General features: G+C 38.0%; 1 protein-coding gene across 5 annotated transcripts in view; it reads left to right on the top strand.

Annotated features, from left to right (window-relative positions):
• Positions 1 to 12,995, top strand: part of LOC105834430 (uncharacterized protein F13E9.13, mitochondrial) — a 91,015-nt gene extending 78,020 nt beyond the window's left edge. For 3 of the 5 annotated variants that reach the window (XM_012676906.3, XM_012676904.3, XM_036285555.1), the window contains one exon: positions 12,560 to 12,995. In XM_012676906.3, coding sequence (XP_012532360.1) covers positions 12,560 to 12,762 — 203 coding nt within the window. In that variant the 3' untranslated portion in view covers positions 12,763 to 12,995. Of the gene's footprint in view, positions 1 to 4,690; positions 4,819 to 9,186; positions 9,267 to 12,559 lie in introns of all 5 variants that reach the window. The other 2 variants (XR_004962858.1, XM_036285556.1) reach the window with 2 other exon arrangements.
• The last annotated feature ends 9 nt before the right edge of the window (positions 12,996 to 13,004 follow it).

The raw sequence follows: 13,004 nt of genomic DNA, 5'->3' as shown, positions 1-13,004 counted from the left end.
AATAAACTTCTGTAAATAAGAAAGTCAAAAGAGAGAAAGCGATGGAAACGTATGAATCCTGCAAATAATATAATATTTGCTGCATCAAATTCTCTTATCGTTTTTTATGGAATATTCAATTAACGAAGATTTATCACGATTGATTCTTTATACATTCTCCTTTCATAACCATTTTATTAGAAAATTACAAAATGCACGAAATACTATCCTTAATATACACTCTTTGTAAAATAACACGATAGAAAAATATTCATGTTTGATCTAAGGACTTCAGGATAAATTATTCGATGCGACTTCTACGGTAATTATAGGTAATCAGAGATCAATGTTATGTCAAGTATCGTTAGTATGGTTAACAACAAAGGATTTTCTCTTGTATATGATAGAGAACTTCGAGTTTCTTCTATCGTTAATACATTATAAGTCACTGAAAATCTGTCGTAATTAATAATGCAATTAAAGGTAGAAGAAACTGTAAGTTTTCTATGGTTATAAAAGAAAATCCTTCGTTGTATTAACAATACATGATATTAAACATTAATTTTTAAGCATAATTATCGTAGCATCGCGCCTAAGCTATCGTGAAATCGTTACATCAAGAGGGAATATTTTTCAGTGTTATTACAAAGAGTGTAACATACTATGGATAAGTATTTCGCGCATTTTAGTATGACACCTCTCTCTCTCTCTCTCTCTCTCTCTCTCTCTCTCTCTCTCTCTCTCTCACTCTCTCTCTCTCTCTCTGTCTCTCTCTTTCTCTCTCTTTCCCTCACAAGCACTACGTAGTACACAAATACAATAAATATTACCACGTTTAACAACATTAGTTTGTACTATTCTACTTTCATTATGTGTGTAAATTGAATAAAATTTTAACAATTATCATTTCTTTATATTTTTAGTATTACACACGATCGAAAAAAAAATTATCAAAAATTATCACTAAAACTGCGATAAATAATCAGCACGATACTTTCTTTCTGAGTGTCGTATCGTGTTTAATGTTAAAAATGTTAAAAAATAGTAATCTTGTTAAAAAAATTTTATATGACATTTAATGAAACTCTAATAATATTGATTGGAACTGTTGTTGAAAATGACATTTATCGTGTTTCTGTAAATACTTTAGAGGGAAAGATATTCTGCTAACTTCGCGAAATACATCTTTTTATCTTTGTCTTTTTAATATAAAAATTGTAGCAACGTTCTGCTTTATTTAATTACACATAATGAAAGTAGAATAGTACAAACTAATGTTGTTAAACGTGGTAATATTTATTGTATTTGTGTACTACGTAGTGCTTGAGAGGGAAAGAGGAAAAAAGAGGGAGAAAGGGAGAAAGAGAGAGAGAGAGAGAGAGAGAGAGAGAGAGGTGTCATACTAAAATGCGCGAAATACTTATCCATAGTATGTTACACTCTTTGTAATAACACTGAAAAATATTCCCTCTTGATGTAACGATTTCACGATAGCTTAGGCGCGATGCTACGATAATTATGCTTAAAAATTAATGTTTAATATCATGTATTGTTAATACAACGAAGGATTTTCTTTTATAACCATAGAAAACTTACAGTTTCTTCTACCTTTAATTGCATTATTAATTACGACAGATTTTCAGTGACTTATAATGTATTAACGATAGAAGAAACTCGAAGTTCTCTATCATATACAAGAGAAAATCCTTTGTTGTTAACCATACTAACGATACTTGACATAACATTGATCTCTGATTACCTATAATTACCGTAGAAGTCGCATCGAATAATTTATCCTGAAGTCCTTAGATCAAACGTGAATATTTTTCTATCGTGTTATTTTACAAAGAGTGTATATTAAGGATAGTATTTCGTGCATTTTGTAATTTTCTAATAAAATGGTTATGAAAGGAGAATGTATAAAGAATCAATCGTGATAAATCTTCGTTAATTGAATATTCCATAAAAAACGATAAGAGAATTTGATGCAGCAAATATTATATTATTTGCAGGATTCATACGTTTCCATCGCTTTCTCTCTTTTGACTTTCTTATTTACAGAAGTTTATTACGATTTAAATTTGTCATATTTTTATTAATAATTTATAATCTTGTCATGTAATCGCGAGTATGCGTAGCAGCCATCGACGCGAGCTTAGGCGCGGTGCGGCGAGACGTGGGAACGGCGACGACGCCACGCTTCTCCTTCTTCCCCCCGCCGCCGCCGGCAGCCAATGCTTGAGACAGTAGGCCGTGCTATGGCTCGAGCGGCTCGAGCCCTTCCTTCGGCGCGCAAGGCGCGCTCTCATTCGCATAAATTAAAAAATTTATATCTTGATTATTGATAGACCTAACCAAGATTATATTGGATTTTTATGTTCATCTCGATCCCGTCTATCTTTCCATGAAGTATTGCACACCAGATTTGGGACACCCTGTATATGCTAATTTTGTTATATATATACATTTATGCTTTATATCGAGTAATACGTTGCGTATTATATAATTAAAATTAATCCATTTTTATGTTTTAATATAAAAATATACGCAGAAGTGGCAGTTATTGAGTGTGACGCGACTAAAGAAATAACGCAACACTACTTCTAGCGCGGCACCTATAGCGCGAGATTACTATCTCGTTTTGCTAATAATTGAGAATGATGGAACCCATATGTTATTATACATGGGTGGATTCGGCTTTTAATGCTCTTTAATTTTTGTCCTTACAAAATTTTTTATATGTTAAAAAAAGGGGGTGGGGGGTGGGATAAATTAAAAAGTTTAAAATTTTTAAAAAATATAAATATACTATTGTAAAGAGTATAAAATACCATAAAACTTTTATATAGAACATTTTTTCATAAACCTTATATTTTCAAAGATATTCGCAAAAAACGAAAAAATGCGTTATTTTCGAGGGGTGGTTTCAACCCTTAAACGTCGAGATACGCAGATAAAAAAAAATATGAGTCTAATATTTTTTTATGTTCTACAACATATCCAAAGCTCATTAAAATCGGTGAGGGACAGTTCTGTCCGTTCCCTTGTTAGTCGCGCTTTTGACATACTCGTTGTAGAGGACAATCCTTTCGAATAGAACCTCATGGTCTGTCAAAAGAGTGACGCTCGAATTAACGAAATTATTCAGAAACTCGAAAAGGACGCTCACCCTTATTTTGAATTGAGAAATGGACTTGTTTATAAGAAACATTTAAATCGGCTCCTATTTATGGTTCCTGAGCGGATGGAATCACACGTGCTATTTCACTATCATAATGAAATGGGGCATATTGGCTCAAGTAAAATGGTCGAAGTGATCGGTCGTACCTATTGGTTCCCTAAAATCCGCGAGAAATGTGAAGCTCACATACGAAACTGTTTAAAATGTATTTCTTTTAGTCCACCGTCAAAACGAAATGAGGGATATTTGCATCCTATCCCTAAAGGTAATCTCCCGTTCGACACTATTCATATCGATCACTTCGGCCCTGTCGATCATCGGATTTTGATTAAAAAACACATCTTTCTTGTAATTGATGCGTTCACTAAGTTCGTTCGCTTGTATCCCGTTAAATTAACAACTGCGAAAGAAAGCATAACCTGTCTAACTGATTATTTCCAGTCGTACAGTAGACCTCGCGTTATTATCTTCGATCGCGGAAGTGCATTTACCTCCCGGGAGTTTGAAGATTTTGTAAAAAGTCAAAAGATAACGCATCTGAAGATCGCCATGGGATCGCTCCAACGGGTAGGTCGAACGTGTCAACCGATACCTCGGCCCTATGATTGCTAAGTGTAGCAATGTAAGTAACGGGAAACCTTGGCATAAAATGCTGGCCCAAATCGAATATGCTATAAATAACACCATTAACCGAACCACTCGTAAAACTCTGTTCCAACTTTTATTCGGGACCAATCAGAAGGGTCCTCTGACTGACAAACTTAGAACTTTGATCACCCCAGATAGTCAAAACAATCGCCTAGATTTGGATTCGACTCGGGCGGCCGCCGCAGACAACATATCACGGGCCCAAGATCGTCAAAAGCATGCTTATGACATTAAACGTAAACCACCGAAGACTTATTCAATCGGTGATCTAGTAATGATCCGTAATTTTTATAATACGGCTGGCATGAAAAAGATCATACCTCTATTCCGGGGACCCTACAAGGTGATCAAGGTTCTAAGAAACAATAGATACGTACTGTCCGATATAGACGACTTACAAAATACCCAACGTCCTTACACGGGTACCTGGGAAGCGGCCAATATGCGACCATGGATTGATCACGATCAATCCTAGTCGACATTTATACTAGTTTGAGACAAACTAGCGTCTCAAAGACTAGCGTCTAGGCTGGCCGAATTGTGGTTGCATCCTTATTAATATCCATTTATTTGTAATTCGCGTATACAAGATCGCTTATTCTCGCCTATCATCTCCGACGCGTCGTCGTGGAGAATTGATAGATGTCGCGCTGCGCGGCGGTAAGGCTTCCCGCTTGGGCAGTCTACCGCAAGGACAGGATGGAAACGGTACGGAAAAATAAAGAGTTCACGAAACGTATCTTGAGTATTCATTTTGGCGAAGTGCGTACCACAATATAAAAAAATGTTTTATACAAAAGTTTTATAGTATTTTACACTCTTTGCAATGATGTATTCAATTCTTTCAAAAATGTCAAATTTTCATTTTTGTTTTTTTTCTAGGGGTTAAAACAACCCTTAAAACTCGAGATAAGCTGATAAAAAATACGGGTTTTTTTCTTTTTTGATGCTCTATAACATATCCAAGGCCAATAAAATCGGTGAAGAACAGCCCCGACCGTTCTCTTATTGTAAGTACAAATAAACGAAATAATTTCAAGAAATTATAAAATTAATTATTGAAAATGTGAAAAATATTAATCTCTTTAAACTTAGATTATTTTATATGTATATAAAATTAAAAGATTGTAAAATGTAAAAAAATGTCAAAATTAACAAAGTTCAATATTTCTTGAAAGCTTTACAAATTTACGCATTTTACAAATTTTCTGAAAATATCAAAATTTAAGAAACTTTTAACATTATGACCATTTTGAAAATGTTTGCATTTTTTATTTTATTGAGATTTTACACACCAGCTAAATATTAATTTTGAACATTTTTGGAATTTTTTATTATTTTTATTCTTTTTTGTATTTTTATTCTAATTATATTTTATGAATAATTTTAATTTTAATTTGATTTTAATTAGTTCTCGTAATTTCAGTATAAATATGTTTCAATTATTTACACGCAATATGTGTCGTTTTGAAAATTTTTTGCAATATTCAAAAGAAACTTTTTTTTTCCTAATTTTTTGTCAGCAACGTTCTTTTTCGACTGTAAACTGTGAAAAATTTTCAAAGCGATGACACGTATATACTGACTCAATAATTGAAATATAAATATTCTAAAACTAAGAAAACTAATTAAAATTAAATTACAATGAAAATTATTAATCAAATGTAATTTTGTAAAATTAAAATGCATAATAGAGAAAAAAATTATGAAAATCCCAAAAGTCTTCAAAATGTTCATTTTATAAACACACACACACACACACACACACACACACACACACACACACACACACACACACACACACACACACCGTGCGCGCGCGTATGTATGTATAATATAAATAAATAAATATGAATGTAATAAATATTTAAATATAAATATCGTCAGCTAAATTAGAAAATTTTAGAACTCCATCGGGCGTCCGATGGAATTATGAGGTTTTCTAATTTGGCCAATAATTTATTAATATTATTAAAAAATATATAAATCGTTGGCTAAATTGCTTTTATATAAAGTTTATATATATGTATATTATATATATGTATTGTGACGTGATAGCCGCAGGCTGCTGTCCGTCACAGGGCCCTAAAGGCCCTTACGCGTTATCATCACGCGGATCCTGCGTCCTCCCGCTCGGGAGCGGATGCAGAAGCGTGTTGTCTTGTATTTTTTGTATGTGTGATGTCCTACGTGTTGTCCGGTTATTAATCGATAAGATTCTGGCGAGCGCTGCATCGCGAGTGCGGCGGGAACCGGTGACCACAGCGATCTATCTTGCGATTTTTGGGCGTCTCGTCTCGACAGAGAATCTTCCCGAAGGCCGCAGAGTGAGAGAACATCGAGGGAGTAAAGAAGACCCTTTTTGAGCGGGGGTCCGCAGATAATGCCGCCCTTATCTTGCCTACAATTTGTGCCGTTCGAGAATTCCAATACTGCTGCCGAATCATGCTTTCAGGATCCAGCGACGGCGCGTGAAGCCGGCATCCCGACGGGGCGACTGCACACTCGATCCAGCATAAATTCCGGCGGAAGGATCGCGACTTATAATCAGCGAACGCCCTTGTCGAGGAGGAGATAACACTTTGGTGGCGGAGGATGCGCCCGGCAAAGAGAGAAGAATCTGCCGCGGAAGGAGGCGCCAAGATTCTCGTGCACGGGGCCCCAATTTATCGACCGCCGCGCTTGGATCGATCAGCCGGCGACAGCGTGCACGCCGCGCTCTGCGCGAAAATCGATTTTGGGAAACCGGCCAATAAGGGCCCGGAGTACCGGAGACAAAGTGGGGCGCGCCGCCGAGCGACCCTCGCGAAATCCAGGATTCCTCACTTGTGCTGCGTATCTCGAATAGTGCATGCAATCCAGATCCCGAACCGAGATAGCTTGTGAGAGAGGACGCAGGAACCAGAAGCAATCCCGACCCGGACGAGGCAGGCGAGGAGGAAGTGATTCGGTAAGACGAGCGTCGCAATATTTTGTGAAGCCATCGATTCGGCGGTTGGACGAGTTGCGGGAAAATCGCAAATCTAGTGCCGCATGTTTCGAGCATTGAAGTAAAGTCACGAAAGAGCGCAAAATTATCGAAATAGCGCTACCTCGCCCGATCGTACCCACCCGCGTAGATTTGCCGCGTGCCGTTCATGTCGTGTAAAATTTACGTTGCGTATGCGTCCCGATCCGCAGCCGAGTCAACTGTAATTTCGTTTCGTAGTCGTGTCGCGAGTATTAACTGCGTTGTGAATTGTCGCGCATTCACACGTTATTGTTAGAAAGCTTTGATCTAATCTGTCGCATTTATAACGCGAGCCCTTCTGTAATTGCACTTTTGTAACCTTTTATGTAACTGTCCTGTACCGCCTCGTTGGCGAGCGAACAATAATTATCGCGCATATTACTAGCGAGATTCTTTAACGTGCGGAAGAGCACGAGTCCGTCGCGTGCCGCGCGGGCTCGGAGTTACTGTTCGTCCCGTTCGCCCTTGGCGAAGCCGTTCTCCTATCGGGAGTTTGGGGTCCACCAACGGCGCCGAATAAAAAGCGTAGACAAGTCAGAGAATTCCCGTGTACGCAAAATAACCCATTCGTTGATTATCCCGTTTTCGCGACATCTAATCTCAGACGGTCGTCAGTCTGTAACACGCGTGAGTCACACTTGCCGCCCAACAGAGCTGTTTGATTCTGTATTACTTAATGTCAAATATATTTGTTAATTTTATTGTTAAATTTACGTAGTGTCGATAGTTCCCTCGCCTTCCCGATTCTATCTACCCGCGCCGAACCTCCCCCTCTGCCATTTTAGGACTGAGCAGCTGGATATCGGAGCCGCTAACGCCCCGGTCGCCTAACGAGCGCTCGTCTTTTCCGCGATCTCATTAACGTAACGACAATTTGTGATTTGGTGTAAACAGAGTGGTACGCTTAACGTACCTGGCGCCCAACCGAATAACTGTAGAAAACCTTGCTAGAAAAAGTCGCCCCGACACCCGGGCGGCTAAGGGCCGCGACCAGGGACGGAGGCGAAGTTGGCCGTCGCTCGCGAGCACGGTTACAGTATATATATGTATATAAACTTTATATAAAAGCAAGCCCTATATATCGATCATATATGGTTGTTCAGTGCCATTTTCTACCCCGTCACGTAATAAACACAATGTGATTGCGTTGTTGCATACACGTGTGAATATCACACTGTGCGGATGACATGAGTCCGTACGAATAATGTTTTCATTCGTACTGTGATAAATACAATCATACATAAGGAAGTACAATCGTAAAGTGAAATCTTTTTTCGATCACTCATATACCTTCTCATGCATGACTGCATAGTGCCACCTTCCACGCATACACACGTGTCGCCATCACATCGTGAGGGCAATATGATTGTGGTATTGCACGCACGTGTGATAATTACACCGTGACGTGAGCCCTCACAATTTGTTATCTGGGTATATGTACACGTAAAATTTGACCACCGGATATTTGCACACGAAAAAATGCCCACCGTTCACTTGGACACCATTCACTTGCACACCGTTCACTTGCTCACCACCCATTTGCACACCAAGAAATGCGCACCGATCATTTGCACACGGAAAGATGCGCACTGATCGTTTGCACACGGAAAGATGCGCACCGATCATTTGCACACTAAAAGATGCGCACTGATCATTTGCACACGGAAAGATGCGCACTGATCATTTGCACACGGAAAGATGCACACCGATCATTTGCACACGGAAAAATGCGCACTGATCATTTGCACACTGAAAGATGTGCATCAATCATTTGCACACCGTTCATTTGCACACCGTTCAGTTGCACACCGTTTAATTGCACACCATTCTATCAAACGCATATTAAATATTTATACATTATGGCTGCGTTTGTAATGTGTACATGGGTTAGCGACTTGGACGGGGGCCGAAGGCCCCCCTTGCACTCGCTCCCCGTGTGTGTGTGTGTGTGTGTGTGTGTGTGTAAAGCATTTACTGCACTACATGGGTTTGCGACTTAAATGGTGTGCAATTAAACGATGTGCAACTGAGTGGTGTACAAATAAACGGTATCCAAAAGCACCGAGTCCAAATGAATGGTGTGCAAATGATCGGTGTGCATCTTTCCGTGTGCAAATGACCAGTGCGCATCTTTCCGTGTGCAAATGATTGGTGTGCATCTTTCCATGTGTAAATGATCGGTGCGCATTTCTTGGTGTGCAAATGAGTGCTGGGCAAGTGAACGGTGTGCAAGTGAATGGTGTAAAACTTTTACGTGTCCAAGTGAACGGTGGGCATTTTTTCGTGTGTAAATATCCGATCAAATTTTATGTGTGCATATAACTGGTGTACATTTTAAATAAAATTTCTTTTGTTTCCAAATGCACAGTGTCCAATGCATCGTGGCCATTTAAACCGTGTGCAAGACATTGTGTCCAAAAGCACCGTGACCATTTGAACCGTGTCTAAGTGAGTGCCACCCATTATAAAACGGTGAAGGGGGATTTTTCAACAAAATCATTGTATGAAAATTTGTATGAAAATTACAAAAGGTGTACATTAATATGCAAAAAGTCCCATTTTTTAGTTTTTTGGCTCTGAAAAAATTTATAAAAAATGTCTTTTGTGATTCTAAACATATATGCCCCCTTAACCCATTTCGGAAAAAATGCCACATTTTCTTTTCAACTTTCAACGTTCTATCTTTCGATGTAATCAGCCTAGTAAAATTTTTTGAATATCATTTTCGAATGCAAAGAGCCTCCTCTTTTAAATGCCGTCGTCAAAATTGACCTACGAAGTCTTTGAAAAAAGTTACAGCTTATTTTTTCGAAAATGAGCCGATTTTTTCGTAATTTCTTTTTAAATCTCATATTTTCAGTTTGAAAACAAGAACTGGCCAAAACATATCTACCATGGTAGAAAGTATCATCTGTATCTATTGTTACGTCCGGCATACTCCACGATTTCCCTTTGTCAGAAAAACAAATAGCTTACAAAAGAAATTCCGTTTCAACGGTCTCCGATAATTTTTTTATGCGTGATGACAAACATGGATGGACGAAACGATCAAGTTAATAATTTCGACTCCTTTTGAATATCGAGTCAACAAATAATAAATTCTGAACGTGGAAATACGAAAAGGTTTCACGTTTCCTCATAAAAAAATTAGCAATAAAGAATTCAAACATTAGCAAAATAAATAACCGTTTCCTCCATCTGCAAATCTTACCGTAGCACGTATAACACAATAAAGAACTATTTATCTTTTAAATCCAGAAGGAAGATAACCTACGCGATAGGTCGCATCCCTTCGATAAAATTAAAGGAATGTGGGAGGAAACAGAGAAACTTTCGGCTCAACGTATGATTGGTCAAGAAGGAAAAATTATTTCTCCAATAAGAAAACTTAGAATTCACCCACTACATAATCCTGAAAAAGAGTCCTATCAATTAGAATATTTGAACCACCTACATCTGGATCCTCCCCTTGTAAGACTTTATATAATACCAAATCTTGAAGAGAAAGTTAGTTAACGTTAGTTTTTCACCCTAGTAAGAGAGAGAGGCAATAGTATTTTTTTCACCCCAGTTAGTAGTCAGTAATTAGTAACAAATAAGAGAGTTAGTTAGTTAGTTAGTTAGTTAGTTAGTTAGTGAGTCAGTTAGTTAGTAATCATGTAGAGTCAGTGCGCGAATAAACGTCAGTGCGGTCAAGAAATCCATTTGATTCCGACAGATTTGCTCGAGAACCAGCAATGAGTAACTCCCATAATCATAATTTCTTTTGTTTTTACATTACTCATCTGCTCCCTTCCGTTTTAATCCTTTAAGACACGTTCCTATTATTTTATAAATAATTCCCACTTAGTGTTCCTCGGCCCTCTTCTCCAACTACCACTTTCGAAGAACTTAGTGTTCCTCGACCTTCCTCTTCTCCTACCCCCTTCGAAGAACTTAGTGTTCCTCGACCATCTCCTTCGCCTCCAATTACTGAAGAACATGAACACGTTCCTCTGATATTTCCGACATATTCTTTTTCTAGTTCACCTCCTCCTTCTTCAAGTTACTCTCCCATAAGTTCCCCTGAATCCGAAGACATTCCACCCCCACTCTCTCCCGCGCTATTCTTTATCCTTTTACCATTTCAAGTATCTCTGTTTCCCTCATGAAACCATTTAGTAAATCCCTCGACTATTTCTTAGCTCCGCGTTTACCGTTATAACTATAGAATTTAAAAACAAAAATCTTTGTTTTCCTTTCTCACCCTCACCATATACTTATTTAATATTTGTACAACTATATTCATACTCGCTATGCGTCTTAAATTCGATTATACCGTTATTACAAAATTGTCAAATCATGACTTCAGCGTATATTTGTATTTTCTTTTTATTTTCATTTTTATTTGTTATTAGAATAAATACTTTTGTTAATTTTATGTAAAACTTCATCATTCATTTAAGTTTTAACGACCTCCCCTCATCCCGAACAAAGACCGCACCTGGTCCGATCCCGAGTTAAAGCGATTCAATTCGTTGACTCGAAACTTGGACCGACGGACGTACGACTCGAAACGGGTTATAGCGGGTCTATCTACGTTGACCTATATTTTTGAGTCATAAAAAGTGCGTTCGACCCGAGGCACCTACCCTCTCTTAATCTGTGTGCCTACGGGAATCCTACACGTTTTGTTACGTTCTTCCCTGCCTTACCTGTTCTCCCTGAAATATTTTTCCTACCAAATAAAGAGTTAAATCCTATAAGGCTGGACCTAACACTATTCTAAAAGACCTTATCGCGTTTTTTTTTGAAAATTCAATATGGCGACTTCAATATAGCGGCTCAAAGTTCAACAAATTCTAAAAAATCAATATTTCTTAAACTTTTTTATGGTGATCTCATTAAATATAATTTAAAATTCGACTAAAATTCATCAACACCACATATAAAATGCTTGAAAATTATAAATATTCCGATATTATTGTCAAATCATTGTCAGTCCTAAGAATCTATGATCTTTGTTGCAAAAACACTACCGCCGGCATTAGCGTCACCCAAGATACACCGGCGTGGAGATTGCTCAGATTCTTATCTCTTTGTGTGCGTGCGTGCGTGCGTGCGTGCGTGCGTGCGTGCGTGCGTGCGTGCGTGCGTGCGTGCGTGCGTGCGTGCGTGCGTGCGTGCGTGCGTGCGTGCGTGCGTGCGTGCGTGCGTGCGTGCGTGCGTGCGTGCGTGCGTGCGTACGTGCGTGCGCGCGCGCACCATAATATGAGATCATCATAGAAAATCTAAGAAATATCGATTTTTTATAATAGAATTTGCTGAACTTTGAACCGCCATGTTAAAGTCGCCATATTAAATTTTCGAAAAAATCGCAATGAGGTCTTTTAGAGCAGATTCAGATGGTAAATACGTTCTGGTCACTTGTTTTCAAACTAAAAATATGGGATTTTTTTTAATTTACGAAAAAACGGCTTTTTCAAAATAATAAATTGTAACTTTTTTCAAAGACTTTGTAAGTCAATTTTTATGACGGCATCTAAAAAAGGAGGCTTTTTGCGTTAAAAAATACTATTTAAAAAATTTTACTAGGTTGATTACATCAAAAGATAGAGCGTTGAAATTTGAAAAAAAAAAGGCATTTTGGTCCGAAATAGGTTAAGACAGAACTCACGAGCATTTCAAAAATTGATTATAAATACCGTTTTAAATTCATACGAGACAAAATACGTGAGAATAAAAAAAAACATGTTTTTCAGAGGTTCGAGAATGCATCGCATCCAAATTACCGTTATTAATAGGCTCAGGCGTGACATTGAACAACGTGGACAATTACGTGAATGCGGCAGACGCGTTGATCGTGGGATCACATTTCAAGATAGCTGGTCACTGGAAAAACGCGCTTGATCCGGTGAGAGTTCGGGCCTTTGTTGAATATTTAAAAAATCGACGATTACAATGACTGTAAGAAAGTTACAGTCGAACAATGGTCGGATAATAGTTGAAAATGAAAACCAAAGAATATAGTCAATTAACCATCAAGGAATAAGCAACTATTTGTCCAACTGATTAAATTTCCACTTCTGATTTACTTTGTTACCATCAATTCTAAAGACTGTAAAATAGATTTTACAGTATGCGTCTCCTATGATTTTCTCAAAGAACTGCAGGAAGAAATATATTGATTTGACAGAACATTCGAAA

This window comes from Monomorium pharaonis, chromosome 4 (genome assembly GCF_013373865.1).
Source record: "Monomorium pharaonis isolate MP-MQ-018 chromosome 4, ASM1337386v2, whole genome shotgun sequence".
In the NCBI taxonomy this organism is placed as follows: Eukaryota; Metazoa; Arthropoda; class Insecta; order Hymenoptera; family Formicidae; genus Monomorium; species Monomorium pharaonis.
This window is presented reverse-complemented; position numbering and strand designations above follow the sequence as displayed.